Consider the following 22,373-nt stretch of genomic DNA (forward strand, 5'->3'; position numbering starts at 1 on the left):
GGGAGAAGGCAATTCTGGATCTAGTGTTGAGTAATAAACTGGATTTGATAAGGGAACTCGAGGTAAAGGAGCCATTAGGAGGTAGTGACCATAATATGATCAGTTTTAATCTACAATTTGAGAGGGAGAAGGGAAAATTGGAAGAGTCAGTATTACAGTTGAACAAAGGGGACTATGGAGCCATGAGGGAGGAACTAGCCAAAGTTGACTGGAAGGATACCCTAGAAGGGATGACAGTGGAACAACAATGGCAGGTATTTCTGGGAATAATACAAAAGGTGCAGGATCAGTTCATTCCAAAGAGGAAAAAAGATTCTAAGTGGAGTAGGGGGCAACCGTGGCTAACAAGGGAAGTCAAGGACAGTTTGAAAATAAAAGAGAAGTATAACAAAGCAAAGATGAGCGGGAAGCCAGAGGATTGGGAAATTTTTAAAGAGCAACAGAAGATAACTAAAAAGGCAATACAGGGAGAAAAGCTGAGGTACGAAGGTAAGCTAGCCAAGAATATAAAGGAGGATAGTGTTACGAATGTGCCACAACTCTGAGGGGCCGAAGGGTACAAAGTAGCCCCTTCCTTTTTGAGAATCGCAAGATCGCTATTAATTCGGGTCTGGGACCCAGGAAATGAGAGAGAGACACGCAGAATCCACAAGGGTTTGGAATGTGTGTCCTGGCTTCAGCAAGGCGGAACCATTGATAACGGCTATTGTCTCTTGGAGACAGAATTGTGTATTGAGTACTGTACTATTCATTGAAGCCCTCAGGGAATGACCAGAGTGGGCTGGTTGAGGGATTGCATCATCCCAACCTGATTGACATCTGAGACCCCGTGAGTAAGGATAAAAGAGGGTCTAGGGAACAACCCCTTTAGACACACCAGGAGAAACGTATGAGACCGGTGGAGGCTTGTGTGTGTGTCCATCCTTGCCTGGATGACAAGTCCTCCACGGAACGGCCTCGCTAAAGGACGAATACGAATCAAGAGCAGATAAAGGAAAGCTGGCAAGTTTCTACTCTCAAAATCTCTCTTTCTCTCCAACAATTGAAAACCTAGCGGTCCCCAAAGGCTGAAGCCTGTATGAACTGAATGAACTGAGTGACTTTTATATTTCCATCGGACAATACATTATCCCCTAGACAACGATAGAGCTATTTCTTATTGATTATTATTATACCCACACTTTTAGATTTAGTATTGACAACGTATATTATCTGTATGTTTGCATTGATATTATTTTTGTGTATTTTTACCAATAAATACTGTTAAAAATAGTACCATCAGACTTCAACGGACCTCTCTATCTTTGCTGGCAAATGACCCAGTTACGGGGTTCGTAACAACTTGGGGTTCTCGTCTCCAGATTTGATACCAAATTGGAGGGCCAGTGAATCGGGCTTGTAAGTCCAAACTTGGATCTGGTTGCGCGGGTAGCCAGACGGGTAACCAGCAAAGATGGACATGGATGAATTTATAGAAAACCCGACTCTGGAAGCGCCAGAGGCGGCCACAAAGTCGGACTTGATAAATACTGCGAAAGGACTAAACCTCGCAGAGGTGAGGTTGTCAATGAAAAAGCGGGAGGTGCGGAGGGCCATAACTCAGTATTATATTGTGAAGAATGTATTTTCAGCTGAGGTATTGGAAAATATCCCTGAAAAGGTACCAGCTAGTGGGACAGCTCAGTTAGAGTTGGAGAAATTGAGGCTGGACGCGGAACAGAGGAAGAGGGAGCATGTGTTCCAGCTAAAGCAGCTGAAAAGGAAAAGGAAAGAGCCGAGAAAGAAAAGGAAAGAGCCCAGAAAGAGAAAGAAAGGGCCGAGAAGCAACGGGAGCATGAGCTCCAGCTAAAGGAGTTAGAGGTGAAAAGGGAGCAGGAAAGAGCTGAAAAAGAGCAGGACAGAGCTGAGAAACAAAGGAAGCATGAAATTCAGTTAAAACAGCTGGAAGCAGCTGAAAAAGAGAGGGAGAGAGCTGAGAAAGAAAAGGAAAGAGACGAGAAGGAGAGGGAGGCGGAGAAACAGAGGCAACATGACTTGGATATGGAGAAGTTAAGGCAACAGCGAAGAGTTCAAGGGTCAGACCGAGAGGAGCGGTTTAACGTTAGTCAGGAGTTTAGGTTAGTACCTCCGTTCGAGGAAACGGATGTTAATAGTTATTTCTTGCATTTTGAAAAGGTGGCAGTGAATCAGAAGTGGCCCAAAGAGCAATGGGTGGCGTTGTTACAAAGTGTGTTAAAAGGGAAGGCACAACGGGCATATGCGGCGTTGTCCGTGGAGGAGGAGGAGTCTGAGAATTATGAAAAAGTAAAGGAGGCCATTCTTCAGACCTACGAATTGGTACCCGAAGCCTATAGACAAAAGTTCAGAAATTTAAACAAAGGGTGGAATCAGACGTATACCGAATTTGCCTATGAGAAGGGTGTGCTCTTGGATCGTTGGTGTGCAGCAGAAATAGTGGAAGAAGATTTTTGGCGTCTCAGGGAGTTAATTCTGATTGAGGAATTTAAAGGTTGTGTTTCGGAGGATATCCGGATGTATTTGAATGAGAAGCCGAATAGGTCCATCTCCAAATTTGCTAGGTTCGCAGATGAATATGCCCTAACCCACAAGACAAAGTTTTCCTCGAATAAAAGTTACCAGAGAGACCGTGAGAACAGTAGAGAAAGCCCGCCGGCTGAGGCAGAGGTCCCGCCGGGAGCTAGTGGTAAGATTGAGGAAGAGAGGCAAGATGGCAGGAGAGGTCCTGGCTTGACCTGTTTTAATTGTGGAAAGGGGGGACATATTGCATCTAGGTGCCTTGCTCCGAGGAAGGAGACAGGAAAATGGAAAGCAGCAGTTCCTATAGGATGTGCTGTGGTAATCAGAAAATCGACGAGAGAGCCCCAGGTAGACAGAGTACGAGAAGGGTCTGAGGAATGTATTTCAAAAGGAACCGTGTCTGTGAGAGAGGGAGACACACTAGTTCCAGTACGGATCTGGAGAGACACGGGAGCTGAACTGTCATTGATTAGCAGTAAGGTACTGGATTTTGGTCGCAAGACGGGAATGGTAGCTTTGAGAGGAATAGGAAAAGGGACAGAAGCAGTGCCCTTGCATAGGATCATTATAAATTGTGATCTGGAATCCGGACCAGTTGAAATAGGGGTGCGATCAGAATTCCCGAGAACTGACGTGGACGTCCTTCTTGGTAACGATTTAGCCGTTGGTAAGGTTTGGTCAGCAATGAAGCTGATGAGCCAGCCTGTGAGTGTTGAGGTCCCGCCCCTAGATTCCAAGATCTATCCCGCATGCGCGATCACTCGCAGCATGTCGAGAAAGGCAGCTGAGAACAAGACCAGTTTAAATCAGGCCAGTATTGAGAATTGGAGGATTGGAGAATGGCTAATGTTATCCCACTTTTTAAGAAAGGAGGGAGGGAGAAAACAGAGAACTATCAACCTGTCAGCCTGACATCGGTGGTGGGAAAGATGCTAGAGTCCATTATTAAGGATGAAATAGTGGCATATCTAGATAGCAGTGATAGGATTGGGTCGGGCCAGCATGGATTTACCAAGGGTAACTCATGCTTGACTAATCTGTTGGAGTTTTTCGAGGATGTAACCAGGAAGTTAGACGGGGGAGATCCAGTGGATGTAGTGTACCTCGATTTTCAGAAGGCATTTGATAAGCTCCCACATAGGAGATTAGTGGGTAAAATCAAAGCTCAGGGCATCGGGGGGAAGGCATTGACATGGATAGAAAACTGGTTGGCAGATAGAAAGCAAAGGGTAGCGGTGAATGGGTGTTTCTCGGAATGGCAGGTGGTGACTAGTGGGGTGCCACTGGGCTCGGTATTGGGACCACAGCTGTTTACCATTTACGTTAACGATTTGGATGAAGGCATAGAAAATAACATCAGCAAATTTGCTGATGATACTAAGCTGGGTGGCAGTGTGACATGTGATGAGGATGTTAGGAGCATTCAGGGTGACTTGGATAGGCTGGGTGAGTGGGCAGATACTTGGCAGATGGCGTTTAATGTGAATAAGTGTGAGGTTATCCACTTTGGGAGTAAGAACAGGAAGGCAGATTATTATCTGAACGGTGTAGAGTTGGGTAAGGGAGAAATACAAAGAGATCTCAGAGTCCTTGTTCATCAGTCACTGAAGGTGAATGAGCAAGTGCAGCAGGCAGTGAAGAAGGCTAATGGAATGTTGGCCTTTATTACAAAGGGAATTGAGTACAAGAGCAAGGAAATCCTCTTGCATTTGTACAGGGCCCTGGTGAGACCACACCTGGAGTATTGTGTACAGTTTTGGTCTCCAGGGTTAAGGAAGGACATCCTGGCTGTAGAGGAAGTGCAGCGTAGATTCACGAGGTTAATTCCTGGGATGTCTGGACTGTCTTACGCAGAGAGGTTAGAGAGACTGGGCTTGTACACGCTGGAATTAAGGAGATTGAGAGGGGATCTGATTGAAACATATAAGATTATTAAGGGATTGGACAAGATAGAGGCAGGAAATATATTCCAGATGCTGGGAGAGTCCAGTACTAGAGGGCATGGTTTGAGAATAAGGGGTAGGTCATTTAGGACAGAGTTAAGGAAAAACTTCTTCTCCCAGAGAGTTGTGGGGGTCTGGAATGCACTGCCTCGGAAGGTAGTGGAGGCCAATTCTTTGGATGCTTTCAAGAAGGAGCTAGATAGGTATCTTATGGATAGGGGAATCAAGGGATATGGGGACAAGGCAGGAACCGGGTATTGATAGCAATTGATCAGCCATGATCTCAAAATGGCAGTGCAGGCTCGAAGGGCCGAATGGTCTACTTCTGCACCTATTGTCTATAGTATCGATTTGACCGAGACGTTTTTACCGATCCTGTACCACGAGGGTTTAGAGGGTGGTAAAACGGAGAATAGTAAAGTGAAAGAGAGTAAGGGAGAGGAGGTAGTCCTGCCCTTAGCCAGGAGAAAATTTATAGAGGCACGAAGTAAAGATGAGAAACAGATAAGGCTGTTAAAAGGTCTAGGGTTGGACATGGATGATCTGTCTGGTTTGGCAGAACTGTTTGAAGAAGTTGAAAATTCTAAAGATGTTCCCGATAATGAAATGAGGGCAGTCCTAGATGTTCTATAGATTCAGGATCAGTTCCTGAGGATTGGAGGGTAGCTAATGTTATCCCACTTTTTAAGAAAGGAGGGAGAGAGAAAACAAGGAATTATAGACCAGTTAGCCTGACATCAGTGGTGGGGAAGATGCTGGAGTCAATTATAAAAGATGAAATAACAGCACATTTGGATAGCAGTAACAGGATCGGTCCGAGTCAGCATGGATTTACGAAGGGGAAATCATGCTTGACTAATCTTCTGGAATTTTTTTTGAGGATGTAACTATGAAAATGGACAAGGGAGAGCCAGTGGATGTAGTGTACCTGGACTTTCAGAAAGCCTTTGATAAGGTCCCACATAGGAGATTAGTGGGCAAAATTAGAGCACATGGTATTGGGGGTAGGGTACTGACATGGATAGAAAATTGGTTGGCAGACAGGAAACAAAGAGTAGGGATTAACAGGTCCTTTTCAGAATGGCAGGCAGTGACTATTGGGGTACCACAAGGCTCGGTGCTGGGACCGCAGCTATTTACAATATACATTAATGATTTAGGTGAAGGGATTAAAAGTAACATCAGCAAATCTGCAGATGACACAAAGCTGGGTGGCAGCATGAAATATGAGGAGGATGTTAGGAGAATGCAGGGTGACTTGGACAGGTTAGGTGAGTGGGCAGATGCATGGCAGATGCAGTTTAATGTGGATAAATGTGAGGTTATCCACTTTGGTGGCAAGAACAGGAAGGCAGATTACTATCTGAATGGTGTCAAGTTAGGAAAAGGGGAAGTACAATGAGATCTAGGTGTTCTTATACATCAGTCACTGAAAGTAAGCAGGCAGGTACAGCAGGCAGTGAAGAAAGCTAATGGCATGTTGGCCTTCATAACAAGAGGAGTTGAATATAGGAGCAAACAGGTCCTTCTGCAGTTGTACAGGGCCCTGGTGAGACCACACCTGGAGTATTGTGTTCAGTTTTGGTCTCCAAATTTGAGGAAGGACATTCTTGCTATTGAGGGAGTGCAGCATAGGTTCACGAGGTTAATTCCAGGGATGGCGGGATTGTCATATGTTGAAAGATTGGAGCAACTGGGCTTATATACGCCGGAATTTAGAAGGATGAGAGGGGATCTGATTGAAACATATAAGATTATTAAGGGATTGGACACGCTAGAGGCAGGAAACATGTTCCCAATGTTGGGGGAGTCCAGAACTAGAGGCCACAGTTTAAGAATAAGAGGTAGGCCATTTAGAACAGAGTTCAGGAAAAACTTTTTCACCCAGACAGTTGTAGATCTATGGAATGCTCTGCCTCAGAAAGCAGTGGAGGCCAATTCTCTAGATGCTTTCAAGAAAGAGTTAGATAGAGCTCTTAAAGATAGCGGAGTCAAAGGATATGGGGAGAAGGCAGGAACAGGGTACTGATTGTGGATGATCAGCCATATCACATTGAATGGTGGTGCTGGCTTGAAGGGCCAAAGGGCCTACTCCTGCACCTATTGTCTATTGTCTATAAAGTATTCATTAAGTATCTCTATTACCCCTGGTTCCATACACACTTTTCCACTGTCACACTTGATTGGTCTTATTCTCTCACGTCTTATCGTCTTGTTCTTTACATACTTGTAGAATGCCTTGGGGTTTTCCTTAATCCTGCTCACCAAGGCTTTCTCATGGCCCCTTCTGGCTCTCCTAATTTCATTCTTAAACTCTTTCCTACTAGCCTTATAATCTTCTAGATCTCTATTATTACCTAGTTTTTTGAATCTTTCATAAGCTTTTCTTTTCTTCTCGACTAGACTTTCAACAGCCTTTCTGCACCACGGTTCCTGTACCCTACCATTCTTTCCCTGTCTCATTGGAATGTACCTGCGCAGAACGCCACACAAATATCCCGACCATTTGCCACATTTCTGCTGTACATTTCCTTAAGAACATCTGTTCCCAATTAATGCTTCCAAGTTCCTGCCTGATGTTTCCCCTTATTCTAATTAAACGCTTTTATAAATGTCTGTTTCTATCCCTCTCCGATACTATGGTAAAGGAGATAGAATTGTGAACACTATCTCCAAAATGCTCTCCCACTGATTCCCAATATCAGATCAAGTACAGCCTCTCCTCTTGTAGGTTTATCTACATATTGTCAGGAAACCTTCCTGAACACACCTAACAAACTCCACCCTATCTAAACCCCTTGCTCTAGGGAGATGCCAATCAATATTTGGGAATTTAAAATCTCCCACCACGATAACCCTGTTATTATTACACCTTTCCAAAATCTGTCTCCCTATCTGCTCCTCGAGTTCCCTGTTACTATTGGGTGGTCTATAAAAAACACCCAGTAGAGTTATTGACCCCTTCCTGTTTCTAATTTACACCCACAGAGACTCAGCAGACAATCCCTCCATGACTTCCTCCTTTTCTGCAGCTGTGACACCATCTCTGATCAGCAGTGCTACGCCCCCACCTCTTTTGCCTCTCTCCCTATCCTTTCTGAAACATCTAAAGCCTGGCCCTCTAAGTAACCATTCCTGCCCCGGAGCCATCCAAGTCTCTATAATGGCCACAACATCATAGCTCCAAGGACTGATCCACGCTCTAAACTCATCTGCTTTGTTCATGATACTTCTTGCATTAAAATAGACACATCTCAAACCATCAGTCTGAGCGCATCCCTTCTCTATCACCCGCCTATCCTCCCTCACGCACTGACTCAAAACTTCTTCTATTTGTGAGCCAACTGCCCCTTTCTCCGTCTCTTCAGTTTGGTTCCCAGCACTCAGCAATTCTAGTTTAAACTCTCCCCAATAGCTTTAGCAAACCTCCCTGCCAGGATACTGGTCCCCCTTGGATTCAAGTACAAACTGTCCTTTTTGCATGCCTCAAAAGAAGTCCCAATGATCCAGAAATCTGAATCCCTGCCCACTGCTCCAATCCCTCAGCATTTATCCTCCACCTCACTCTATTCCTATACTCACTATTGTGTCGTACAGGCAGTAATCCCGAGATTACTACTTTTGAGGTCCTGTTTCTCAACTTCCTTGCTAACTCCCTGTAGTCTGTTTGATGTCCATTAATGCCTTTGAGAACCTTGTCCCAGTGACAAAATAAATGTAAGTTAAGTCAGTGGAAGCAAATCACTTATCTTGTATCAACAAATGCACTACCAGACTCACAAACATACCATTAATCTAGTAGCATTACACATATTTCACACTTCACAAACACTTGCAGCTGTTCAGCAATGCAGATACATCATACATAGACAATTCAGTGCACTAAAGCTCTTCTCTATCACATTCTCTCTCTCTCTCACCACACACATATTCTAAATCACAACCAAGGAAAGAAAGCGGTAGCAGATAGTGGGAGGTGCACTTTGACCAGTACTCAGATATCAGGATACCGTGCATTAAATCAAATGCCATCAGACTGAAAATCATAAAGTCACAGAGCTTGCTATTCAGCACAGAAACCGGCCCCTCAGCCCAACTCATCCGTGATGATAGAGTTGCCCAAGTGAGTCATTCGGTCCATATCCATCTAAATCTTCCCTACCCAAATGCCTTTTAAATGTCAGAATTGTATCTGTTTCTACCATTTCCTCTAGCAGCTTGTTACATATACCTAGAACCTACTGTGAAAACAAGAATCATCCCTCAGGTCCTATTTAATGTTATCTCTCTCACTTTAAACCTATGCTCTGTAGTTTTTGTCTCCAGTACCTTGAGAAAAGACTTTGGTTATGCCCCTCATGGTTTTATAAATCTCTATAAGGTCACCCCTCAGCGTCTGACACTCTAGGGTAAAAACCCCGGCTTTTCTAACCTGTCTTTATAACTCAAACCAGGTAACATTATTATGTTAATTATTTTGCACCTTGTCCCATTAAATGGTATCCTTCTAAAAGCAGGACAACCAGAAGTGTACACAGTACTCAAAATGTCACCTCACCAATGTCTTGTACAGCTATCACATAACATCTCATCTCCTGATTGCAATATTTTGACCAAATTAAGGAAAGCAGATCAAGTGGCCTTTTCACCATCCGTCTACCTGTGTTGTCAATTTTAAGAAACTACATACCTGCACCCTAGGGTCTCTCTTTGTTCTACAAAACTCGACAGGGCCCTACAATTTGCAGTGCAGGTCTTACCCTGGTTTGCATTACCAAAATGCAGCACCTTGCATTTATCCAGATTAAACTCCATCTGCCATTCTTTGCCCACTGGAACAATTGATCAAGATCCCATTTAACTAATTCTATGATGGATTGTTGAAAGAACTGTTCCAAATGCATGCTATGAGCTCTTTTCCCCAAACTACTACTGAAATTTGATTACTTAGAGTGCTTTGCACACAATAGAAAGGCCATGAGTAAGAAGAGAGGCGTGGGGAAAGTACAGCCTAAGATATGGGCTGCTGGATGGTAAAAGTAGCTCTAGCTCAGCTGAGGATAAAATAAGTGTCAGCATTCAGTTGATTTATGCATAGCAGCAGTTCCATGAAGTATTAAAAAATCTAAACAGGATGAACACTAGAAGAATGGAGGTTAGATTCTAATTTGTGTAGGCTCATTTCACAAAGATCCACAGCTTGCGATAGTCCATGGAGTGTATCAGCAGAACATTTAATCTGTTCTGTTCAAACGCAATCTAGTATCATTAAGATCCTTGACTCCATTATTTCCAACACCTTTAGAAATAATGTATAAATATGTTTTCAAACCCTCCATAGATTATCTAACAACACACAAAAAATGCTGGTGGAATGCAGCAGGCCAGGCAACATCTATAGGATGAAGTACAGTCAATGTTTCAGGCCGAGACCCTTCGTCAGGATATCTAACATTTGCTTTCCTGTAAGTAATTGAAGCAGTGAACTTCACAAGTAAGGTATTGTTGCTATGTGAGTTGCACAAGTTGTCCCTCTCAGAATGAGAGGATATTGCTCCTTCAGTAACCAATTCTCTAAAATGTCATAAGCGAAAACTTTTATTTTCATTTAATTTTAATTGCCTCTATTATTCCTTTTCTAAACTTATCAACTTTTAGAGCAGGGGTTCCCAACCTGGGGTCCATGGACCCTTCAGATAACAGTAGGGGTTCATGGCATAAAAAGGGTTGGGAACCTTTGTTTTAAACAATCCTTAATACCTCTCCATAGAGCAAAGACATTAATCACCTGGCCTAATGGCTCAGTTTAAATTTCTTTCTGCAAATACACTCTTGTAATATGTTTTGTTTCTTTATATATGCTGGTGCTATAAATTCAAGGTAGTGTTGCTTTTGAATGGCCTGATCAAGTATGAAAGAGGATTAAAATTTGGACTGCAACTATAATCTGAATATTCATCTCTAATTAGGACAAAGCGTATTACCCCAGGGGTCTTCCACATAAAGGCAATGGATAAACTAGAGCTCCCAACAGATCAAAAACCTGCAAACAGCTTAGTCAATAAAACTGAAATGTGTGCCGAGCTGTAATTAATTAAACCAGGAAATTAAAAAAACTGAAGGTCACACAATACATGCAATACAAAAGACACAGAACATAACATAGTACAGTCACTTAAAGAAAGGAGGACTTATCTCCTGATTAGAAATAAACTAGATTTATCAAACAGCAGGAAATTAATGGCGACAAGTCTCACTAAAACAATGGTTAGCTAATACATATGCACATTCACAACAGTGGCTTTTTACATGATTGTTCAGCTTACAATATCAGTTTTAACTACTACTTACTTTTTGGCATTGCTTGAGTCAAGTATAAAGTGAAATGGCTGCTTTTAGTAAAAGACTAGACAGGAATTGTTCCGAACTACGTCACAATTAATTGGTTTTCAGCTATACAGTCCTTTCAAAAGAGTTTTTTTTTCAGAAAGGAAACAAAGCAAACACAATATGTACCATCAAGCTCACTTTGACCACTGTTCTGATTCTGAAGATCTTGGATCTGTGCTCGTATCTTCGGTTTGGGTTCTAGGTCCTCAGCTTCCGCTACCTAAAGGCAATAGACTTTAGTTGGTTAATACCTTACCACATGAAAGGAAATATGAAAATATAAAGTCTGCTTCATTATGAAACATTTGATACAAAATATTTTACATTTTATTTACATGAACTCAAAATTAAATGTTCATCATTTTCACCTAGCATTATTTTACATCAGCTTTTTTTCACTAGAAGCAGATCTATAAAAAGTTAGGCTTGGGATGTGGCTCAGGAACACTGGTCTCTTGGAAACCAGCAGGATGACACAATAAAAACAGTTTTTAGTACTCTCAGACTGCTCATTACAAAAGGCATACTCCTAATGTAATGTATGTAATGTAATAATCAGAAAACAAAGATTTTCTACTGCTATAAAAGCATTCATTAAATTTCTAATTAACCTTTAAGAAATTATGGCAAACTATCACTTAAAACTATTAATTACATATAAATTATACATAAAGTCTATATATAAAAGCAAATGCATTCCTTCTAGCTACCTCTATCTTTAGCTAATTAAATTACTGAATAGCTGAGCCATGAAGTTTAAATTAAGCAAAGTTCCTGCTTGCATAGAGTCGAGGTAACACAAATTGCCTGAATCATAGTCAGAAGAACAGCACAACAGTGGATCATTTGACCATTGCTGGACTCTTCAATTGGAGTTAATAATGCTTAACCCATTTTTACAAACAATATCTATACTTTCACTTATCCTAACAACTTCAGTGTAGGAAAGAGCTGAAAATTGTGAGGGCAGGATTGTCATGCATGGCTTTGTTTGAGAGGAGACCTGATATGACTAATTTGATTGGATGCTTCAAAGAGGTAACAAAAAGTATATTGATGAGAGCAGTACAACTGATATAGTTTACACAGACCTCATTGATACCTCTGACAAGACTTGCATGAGAAAACTATCCAAAAATGTTAGAGCACATGAGATCCAAGGTAAAATGGATACAACACTTGTTTAAGATCTGAAGGCAGAGGGTGAAGTTGGTAGTTCATATGTAACATATGTCTATGGACTTTAAGAAGGGAAAGTTGGGAGAACACACGAGTCGTTATTGGGGTATCAGCAGTGGAAGGGATGAGCAGCTTCAAGTTCCTGGGCATCAACATCTCAGAGGGTCTAACCTGGGCATCAACATCTCAGAGGGTCTAACCTGCAGTCATGAAGGAAGCATGCCAGGAGCTCTATTTCATTAGAAGATTGAGGAAATTCTGTATGTCACCAAAGAAAGACTAACAATTAAGTGGAGAGCATACTGACTGGTTGCATCATCGCCTGGTATAGAGGTTCCAATGTGCAGGATTGCAGATTGTAGACTCAGCCAGCTCCATCAAGGGCACAACCCTCCCCTCTACTGCGGACATCTTGAAAAGGCAGTGCCTCAAGGAGGCAGTATTCGTCATCATCTTTTCACTGCTACCATTAGTGAGGAGGTACAGGAGCCTGAAGGCCCACACTCAACTTCTTAAGAAAAGCATCTTTCCCACCACCATCCGATTTCTGAATGGTCCATGACCTCATGAACACTATCTCACTTTTCAAAGTTCAAAGTAAATTTATTATCAAAGTATATATATGTCACCATATACTAGCTTGAGATTAATTTCCCTTTTGGCACTATATTTTGTAACAGAGTAATTTTTATGTCTTGCAATGTATTGTTGCTGTAAAACAACAAATCTCATGACATACGTCAGTGATACTAAACCTGATGCTGATTCTAATGGTCTATCTCAAGGACTGATGCCGAGATCCTTTCAGTTGTTATAGAAATAAAACTAACAAATGCATTAAAATTCAAGATTCAAGATTGTTTATTGTCATTCTTCACTACGTGAGTGTAAAGGAGAATGAAATGATTGTTAACCAAATTAATAATTTGGATATGAATTTTGGAGTAGGATTGGCAAATTCACAGGTAAAAAGATCATATACTTTGGGAGAACAAATAAAAGTATGCCATTTGAAAAAGATAATAGAGGATATTAATGCACATGTTGAAGAATCCCAGTGCAAAGAACGTAATATAAGTGCAGGGAAGTTTGGGTACACCATCATAAACTACAACAGGCTGCCACACTTTAGGAAGAATGTGATTGCACTGGAGTAAATAAGGAGGAGATCTTGGTTAAGAGGAGAGATTGGTTTGGTTGGGTTAGTCTTCACTGGAGTGGGGGAGCTTTGGTGGAAGAATCTGATCGAGATACATAAAATAATTCAGTTTATTTTATTGAAATACAGCTCGAGATAGGTCCTTCGAGCTGTGCCACCCTGCAATCTCCCAATTTAATCCTAGCCTAATCACATGACAATTTAGGTTTAGGTTAGGGCTTAGGTTTAGGGTAAGGGATAGAGAGGATCTGAGGAAGAATTTTTCATGCAGTGGGTGACGAAATGTGGAAAGCACTGAGGAGGTAATGGAGGCAGATACTCTCACAGCATTTTAATTGTATCTAGACAAGAACTTAAATCAGCAAGGAATAAAAAGCTGTGAAACACTGACAGATCATCTCCAGCACTTCTTAAAGACATGCTGGTTGTAAATTAAACAATTCTAGGAGAATCAGAATGGGCATGGAAGAGAACAGTTTACAAAGAAGTGAGGGAACAGATAGAATTGCTCCAATATCTGAAAGACACATGTTAGGGCAAAAGGCTTTCTCCTGTACCATGAGGAAATATGAAAAACATGGAAGTCCTTCATATTAAATGGGAACTTCTCCTAAGTCCTCTTTAACCCTCTGTTCCTACGATAAGGGATGTGTTCTGATGAAGGGGCTTTGACCTGAAACATTTCTAATCACAGATTCTGCCTGACCAACTGTGAATTTCCAGCATTTATGTTTATGTATTGCAGTTCTATTGTCATCAGATTAATTTTCTGGAATTCTTTACCCATTAGCAGTGAGGAGCTGCTGCTGCATCAACAGCAACTGTTCTCAAGGAAGGGCACTTAGAGATGGATGGCTTTGCCGATGACCCCAAATCCCATGAGTGAATAAAATAATTATTTTTAGCTGTTTTTTTAATATCCATAATTGCCACCTACTCTTGACAACATTCAAGTAACTCTTCACTTTACTCTACATTGAAAAACCCTCCCTTTTGTGATTTTCATTTACAAATTTTTTTGTTTTCATGTTTCAGAATGCTACTATAGGTAACAATCCTGCCGTTTTAGGGAAAACAAAAACAACCAGTAACACATTAGATGTTACCCTAATGAATGGAAAAACAGACTGAGCACATCCTGGTGTGATTCACCCAAACTCTGACATCATTTCCTCAACATATTCCACAAACATGACACATTGATGACTTACTATTACTAACTGGACCAAAGGACAATGAATTTGTTATTTATACACATTTCAATCAAGAGTCTATACCATAAATTGTGAAATTGTACAGTATTATCCCTGAGAGATACCATTTTATATATTTAAGAAAAAGAATCACAATACAAGACTACAGCGCTGGTATAATCTGGTACAGATCAAGGCTATCTGTGAATGGAAAACTGGCATTCACATATCCCTCACTTTGAGGCCAGACTGTGACTAATTATAGGGACTCAGGACACTTATGACAATGGACTGTGGTTCATTCCATGCTCAAGTCAGTAGTAAAGTTGTTTTCCATTGAGAAAATCATGATGTTAACCTTGTTCTCCCCACTGTATTACAGGCAACCCATCCCTGTTTTCATGACCTGTCACTACAGTTTATCATGCCTTTGTCTTTACTGCTGCCTGCAGTTTACAACTTTCTAAAGGAAGAAACCAATCCAATGATTTCTTAAAGCTGTCATGGTCCGGTCCATGAAATCCGCATTCCAGTTCATGATCTGCTCCGTGGAGTCTGGACTCCGGGTCTTCCGACTTTCCCTTGCTTCAGTTGGGCTTAATCATAGGCACCCGATTCTCATCTTGCGGCTGGGAATATAAGTGGCCCTGGGGTCAAATGTGGTTCCTGGAGAGTGGCTGGGCTGGTGGAGATTCGGCGAGGTTGCAAGCTGAGTACTTTCGGTCGGGTGGTATATCGGACAGCGGATGGCTAAACAACTAGATTATGAATGGACAGAGGAGGGCAGGAGGAAATGACGATTCGGGCAGTGAGTTAGAGATGGAGGTTGGCGGGAAAGAGGAATGGAGTGGAAAAAGCAAGAAAAGAAAACAGAGGTATGAGATGTCAAGCTCTGAGGAGTCAGGGGATGACTGAAGTAGGATAGCAAAACAATGGAAAGAAGATGAAATTCAAGCAATTATAAAACTGAGCAAAGATGGGGGTGTCTTTTGGTGATTGGAGCCCGATTCACTTGACGAAGGTAATCAACAAACTTATAGGTGAGGTCAAAAGAGCAAAGGTATTACAGAATGGATCGCTATTAGTGATTTGTCGGGATAGTGCTCAGCAAGGCAAAGTGATAAGATTAAATAAAATAGACGGAAGAAAAGTACAATGTTCAATACCCAACAATAGAAAGTGGACTAAAGGAGTTATTTCAGGAATACCAACAAAAGTTACTATGGATGAGATTAAACAGAACATAAAAGGAGCAAAAATTATTGAGGCCAAACGTTTGAAAGTTACAAGAAATGGAGAAGATGTGATAGTTTATTGGTTATGATTAACTTTGAAGAAAGATTGCCGACTAAAGTTTATTTAGGGTATATGTGTTATGAGGTCAGAATATATATATCACTGCCTTTAAGATGCTTTAAATGTCAGAAATTTGGGCATATTGTGGCAGTCTGCAGAGGGAAACAAGGATGTGGGAGATGTGCTGGAGAGCATGAATAGGGGAAATGTGAGGCGGGAGCTGGGCTGAAATGCTGCAATTGTGGCGAGGAACACAGTGCAGCTTATCGAGGGTGCATTAATAGCAAGAAGGCAGCTGAGATACAATATTTTAAGGTAACTCAAGGGGTTAGCTACGCAGAGGCAGTAAAAGGTATCGCTGATAAGGGGAAGGCTATCAAGCTAACAAATATAGGAAATAATAAATCAGTGAACTGAGGGCTGTAATAAGATAAATAAGGATACACTAATAATGAGTAGAAAGGATTTCATACTGTTTATGGTAGATGCAATTAACTGTTCAGCACAAACTGACAAGAGAACAGAGAAAATTAAAATTATAGTCAAATCTGCAGAAAAATATCTTGGTATTAAAGAGCTGAGGTGGGAATTATTTAAAGAAACGTTGAATGGAGGATCAAACAGTTCACAGGTGGGGAGGCGGGATCTTAATGGCTGTATATATTTTACAATAGAATGCAAGGAGTCTTATCGCAAATGGCCAAGAATTTAAGAAACATGTATCAGAACTTAAGGAAAAACCTCAGATTTTATGTATACAGGAAACATGGTTGAAACCAAACAGACTTTGTTTTACAAGGATATACAGCTATTAGGAAGGATATAAATGATGGCAATGGTGGAGGAGTAGCAATATTTATAACCAGTGGGATGAGGTATAATATAATCAACATAGGGCAAAAATATGTATCAATAACAATCAAAATTTGGATAGGCAGAGAAAGTTTGGTAATAATAAATTACTATAATCCATGTAGAAGATTAAGCAGAGATACATTAAACACAGTGGGTGGTGGGATGAAAGGAAAAATAATATGGTGTGGGGATTTCAATGGACACAGTATACTATGGGGATGTAAAAATACTGATAAAAATGGATTAGTGATAGAAGAATTTATAGATGACGAAAAACTGGTATGTATAAATAATGGAGAAGGTACGAGATATAACATTTCCCAAAACACAAAATCCACAATAGACTTAGCATTTGTAAGTAGAGAATTAGCAGGGATCAGTACTTGGAACGTATTAAAACAAACTACAGTAGGAAGTGATCACTACCCCATACTCACAAAGATTCAGATTAAAATAGAACAAAATAAAGGACCTAGAGTGTCAAGGTGGAAACTACCGTAAATGAGGCAGATTGGGAGATATTTCAAAGAAGAAGTGAAGCAAGATGCATAAAGATTTTAGATGCAGATATATTGGATATAGAAGAAATGAATGATAAATTAGTCACAGCAATTTTAAATTCGGCAGAAGAAACAATTCCGAAAAGTAAAGGTAGAGGAGAGAGGAAAAGTGTTCCATGGTGGAATTGTGAATGTAGTTGAAGTATAAAAGTAAGAAATAAAGCATTTAAAGTGTTAAAAAGACAACATCCTGTAGAAACATTAATACAATATAAAAGAGAACAGGCAGTAGTTTGGAAAATAATCAGACAGGCAAAGCGAGCATACTGGAGACAATATTGTAAAAAAATTGAAAGAGAAACTCAACTGTCTGAAATACGGGGCATGATAAGAAAAATGAATGGTATAAGAAGTAGCAAAGAGATTCCTGTGCTAAAAAGCAAGGACATAATAGCAATCAACAATGTAGAAAAAGCAGAAATATTGGCAAAAACTTTTGTTAACATACATAGCTCGGAAAATTTGACAGTTGAGGCTAGACAGCCAAGGGAGGAGAGGCTTAAGCAAAATCCAGGAATTACGGACAAAAGAGCAACATCAGAAGAAGTGCTGGATACTCCTATTAGTATAACAGAAATAGAAAGAGCCATTATGAATGCGCGGCCAACTTCTCCTGGGAAGGACCAAGTATGGAGTATAAGACTGATGCACTTATCAGGAAGTGCACTTCTAGTTCTGCAGAGACTGTTTAATGATATATGGGAAAGAGGTAAAATACCATCTGCATGGAAACATTCTGTTATTGTTCCAATATTAAAACTTGGTAAAGACACACCAGACCCAACAAATTATAGACCAATTGCGTTAACTTCACAGCTAGGTAAACTTATGGAACGAATAATAACTGATAGGCTTACATACTTTCTAGAAAAAAGAAGTTTTATTTCTCCCTACCAAAGCGGTTTTTGTAAAGGAAGAACTATAGTAGATTCAATACTTAGCTTGGAATCTGAAATTAGGGAGGCTCAAACCAACAAAGAAATGGTCCTGGCGGTATTCTTCGACATAGAAAAGGCATATGATATGCTCTGGAAAGAGGGAGTGTTAATTAAATTAAAAGAATTAGGGGTGGAAGGAAAATTATCTAACTGGGTTCTAGACTTTCTTTTTGATCGAACAATTCAAGTCAAGGTGGAAGAAGAGTACTCCAGGACATATTCGGTTGAAAACAGAACGCCACAAGGTAATGTCTGCAGTCCATCACTATTTATCATAATGATAAATGACATATTTGAGCAAGTTGAACATAGTTTGGGGAAATCCTTATATGCAGATGATGGGGCTTTATGGGTGAGGGGAAGAAATCTAATTTATATACAAAGGAAAATGCAAGATGCAATTAATAAAGTGGAGGAGTGGGCAAATAAATGGGGTTTCAAATTGTCTATAAGTAAGTCACAAGTGATATGTTTCTCAAGAAATCATAAACCAGTTTCTGTGAAATTATATGAACAAAAATTAGAGCAGGTAAAGGTAATTTGGTTCCTCGGTTTGTTATTTGATGAGAAACTTACCTGGAAAAAGCAAATTGAGAAAGTTACAAACAAATGTAAAAAAATAAACAACTTATTGAGATGTATTGCTGGACAGGATTGGGGTGCGAGCAGGTTATCATTATTAAGTATTTATCAAGCTCTAATGATGGCTACCTTGGATTATGGATATATAGCATACATGTCAGCTGCGGAAAGTAATTTAAAAATGCTGGATGTTGAGCAAGCTCAGACCCTCAGTATATGTAGTGGTGCATTCAGAACATCACCAGTATCAGCTCTTCAAGTCGAAACAGGGGAAATGTCATTAAGACTTAGAAGAATAAAGTTAATGCTACATTACTGGGTTGACATCATGGGGCATAACAATTCACATCCAGTTGAAGCTATACTAAAAGACTGCTGGGAACATAATAATTCAAATTATAATAGTTTTGGATGGATTGGGAATGCAGTAGCACAAAGACATGGTCTACACAAGCTGGAATATAGCCCTACAGTTCCATTATCTGATGTTCCTCCATGGCTCTTTACAATACATACAGTGGACATAAACCTGCAATAACTTTTTAAAAAGTCTAAATGTGGAATCGAACTGATAGTACAAGAATATATAGACCTGCATTTTAGAAACAAATTAGTAATATTTACGGATGGATCAAAAGACCCTAGGCCTGGCCACACAGGTATTGCAGTCTACATTCCTCAGTGCAAAACTAGCATTAGGAAAAGAACATCAAACCATTTATCAGTGTATACAACAGAATTAATGGCAATACTGAGTGCATTATCTTGGATAGAAGAAAATAATGTCAAAAAGGCTGTAATTTGTTCAGACAGTTTGTCTGCATTAACCTCTATCAAATCAAGAAAATCAGAAAGTAGACAAGATATTTTATTGAAGATTCTATGAAAGTTGTATAATCTGACCGAAAATGGGGTAGAAGTAAGTTTTCTTTGGGTTCCTGCTCATTGTGGTGTGGAGGGTAATGAAAAAGTGGACATTATAGCTAAACAATCACTCAAATTGTCTATAATAGAGGTCCAGATCCTTCTAAGCAAAGCAGAAGTCAAAAGCATTATAAAAACACGTATTGAGGAGGCATGGCAGAAGCATTGGGTTAAGAGTGAAACAGGGAGACAACTGTACAAAATACAAAGGCAAGTCAGATACCAAAGAATATCAGGTGGGCATAGAAAGATAGAAGTGGTCATCAGTCGTTTATGAATTGGTCACACAAGTCTTAATTACACATTATACAAAATAGGGAAACATCCAACTGGGTTGTGTGAATACTGTAATCAACCAGGAACAGTTGAACATGTATTGATAAAATTTAAGAAGTATGAAAGAGAAAGAGTGAAGATGATAGGAGCGCTTCAGATAAACAAAAAAACTACTGTGGGTATAGAAGACATTTTAGGTGGGAGTTCAAGCGAAATACGGACCTATATCATGAAGTATCTGAAAGACTCTGGTTTATTATATAAAATTTAGGGAATGCAATTCTTTCCATTCCTCCTGTTTATCAAACGATCCACACTCCAGTCTAGTAGGTGGCGGTAATGCACCTTAAAGCTGGTTTGCCAACCGCCAGAAAACAACACAGGAAGAAGAAGAAGAATGTGGTCCCTGGTTCATCTCGTCAGTATCCCCTTGGAGCAACCTGCCAGTGGATGGCTACAGCAGCCATTCGTGATCTCTAAGCCTGGTTGGAGGACCACTGCTTCATGGAGCCTTGTTGTCGCTAGTTGGAGCAGTCATAGATTCAGCCGTTTCCGGGGCCAACTGAGTGACCGTCTGCCACTCTGAGTCAGATATGGATTCGGCTCCCTTCCTGTCCTCGCCTCTGTGGGGTAAGTCAGGCTGTCTTTGCCGTTACCCTACAGTGGGATCTGTCCCTTCCTGTCCTCGCCTCTGTGGGGTAAGCCACGCCATCTTTGCCATTACCCTGAGGCAGGACTGTTCTCTACCCCTCCCCATCTGAATCCCTGACAGTTTCCTCGGCGGTTTACCTCGGCAGTCATCCCAGCCCGGCATCCAAGGAAGAACTCTAGCCTTGTCCAGTTCTATAGCCATATCATGTCTTCGCCTAGTTCCGGGGTCCGAGCCCGAGTCAAGACCCAGGTTCTGGGTTCTTGTCCAGCCTCTGGCTCAGAGTCCTAACCCAGGCTCCTAGTTCCCAGTTCCTTGTCCTGGTCCCACTTTCCTAGCCGAAGTCCTAGCCCAAGTCTGTGTTCCTGTCCCAGCTCCTAGTCTGTGTCCAGTCCTGTCCCTAACTCTAGTCTAGACCAGTTCCCAGTACTTCAGTGTCTGTGTCTTGCATTTGGGTCTATTCCCAACGGCCCCCCCCCCCCGCCCCGTATGACAAAAGCAAGAATATCCATCCCAATTTTACAAGCTTTTGGTGACTTGCAATTTGACATCAGTGCCAAATAACATTTGTTCAGTGCATAAAACATGGGAAAATTTTAGTTTCAAGGCATGCATGATTTTAATGTGTTTTCAGTTTCAGGATACCTGGGTATATCTCACACTGTGGTGAATAAAGACCAAGTTGGATGTCTGCAAAGCTTGCCAATCAATTTTACTCCACCCAATTAAAAAGTAAGCCCAGCTGAGGATAGGATCGAGTTAATTGCAATGCCTCCACTCAAGTCTGAAGCTTGTGCTGACACTGAACTTTCCAACTTTATAATGGAAACTTGGGTGAGGTAGCAGAGGGTAGTTAGTTCTATGGAATTGTTCCTCAATAAGAATGAAAGAAAAGAGGGCATAAAAATTGCAGATTTTTTTCAGTACAGAAATGTTCCAATTATTGGTTATGATCTCTAAAAAATTTAATCTTTGCTTCAAGGGAAGAATCATCAGTTCTCAATTGTTATAATAATGTTGAGCAAAACCTTTATTGTATTTTTTTTTTAATTGCTCATTTTTAGTTTTAAGCTGGAGACCAAAAACTGCAAGAATAGGGATAAAAAAAATCCCAAAGTGATTTTTTTAAAGTATGAAGCTTCACCATGCTGATAATCAGTGTACGTCTGTTGCCAGGAAAAATATCTAAATATGCAGAGCTTTTTTGGATTTAAAAATGGGCTGTACTTTGACCTCTGATCTTGCTGGACAACAGCTCATTAGACTGAAAGGAGATGGGAAAATCTACCAAGTCCCAAGGCAACCATGCATGCTCAGAAAAGCAGCAGGTATTCATTCTTCAGACCCACCACTCCTATTAAAAATGGCTGAATGGAAGAAACTTTTCTATTAAGTTCAGCATTATTACAATGGAAACATATTGTACTCCAAATTAGCATTTAGAAACCCACACAAAATGTGCAAGTTTAATTAGACACTATTCATAGTACACACAGATAGTCAGTGTATAATTATTAGAAAATTACCAGATGCAATAATTCAGATCATAAGCATCATAAAAATGCCTAAATATTTATGAAATAAATTTGAAATCTCAAACATGTACAGTACCTCCCAGAAACAGAGTAAAATTAGACATAATTATTCACGTTTACCCAAGAATACTGACATCTCACACTATGAACAGTCTTCTATTCCAAGGATAGCCATAGATCAGACATGATTAAATGCAACCAGATAAATAAAGTAATGAATTTATCACCTCCAATTTAATTAAACAATCTATTAAGCACAGATTGTAACAAAAACTCTGTCACAGATTAAAATTTCGGTCAGACAATTTAGTGTTCATCTTTAGTATGTACAAATAACTGTTTACAATCTGTTCATA

The 22,373-nt window shown here is 40.4% G+C and overlaps 1 protein-coding gene across 4 annotated transcripts in view; it reads right to left on the reverse strand.

The window, feature by feature from the left end:
* Positions 1-22,373, reverse strand: part of smtnb (smoothelin b) — a 309,229-nt gene that overhangs the window by 131,757 nt on the left and 155,099 nt on the right. For all 4 annotated transcript variants that reach the window (XM_073065779.1, XM_073065778.1, XM_073065780.1 and 1 more), the window contains one exon: positions 10,998-11,091. In XM_073065779.1, the coding sequence (XP_072921880.1) occupies positions 10,998-11,091 (94 nt within the window). The remainder of the gene's footprint in view (positions 1-10,997; positions 11,092-22,373) is intronic.

This window comes from Hemitrygon akajei, chromosome 14 (assembly GCF_048418815.1).
Source record: "Hemitrygon akajei chromosome 14, sHemAka1.3, whole genome shotgun sequence".
NCBI lineage: Eukaryota > Metazoa > Chordata > Chondrichthyes > Myliobatiformes > Dasyatidae > Hemitrygon > Hemitrygon akajei.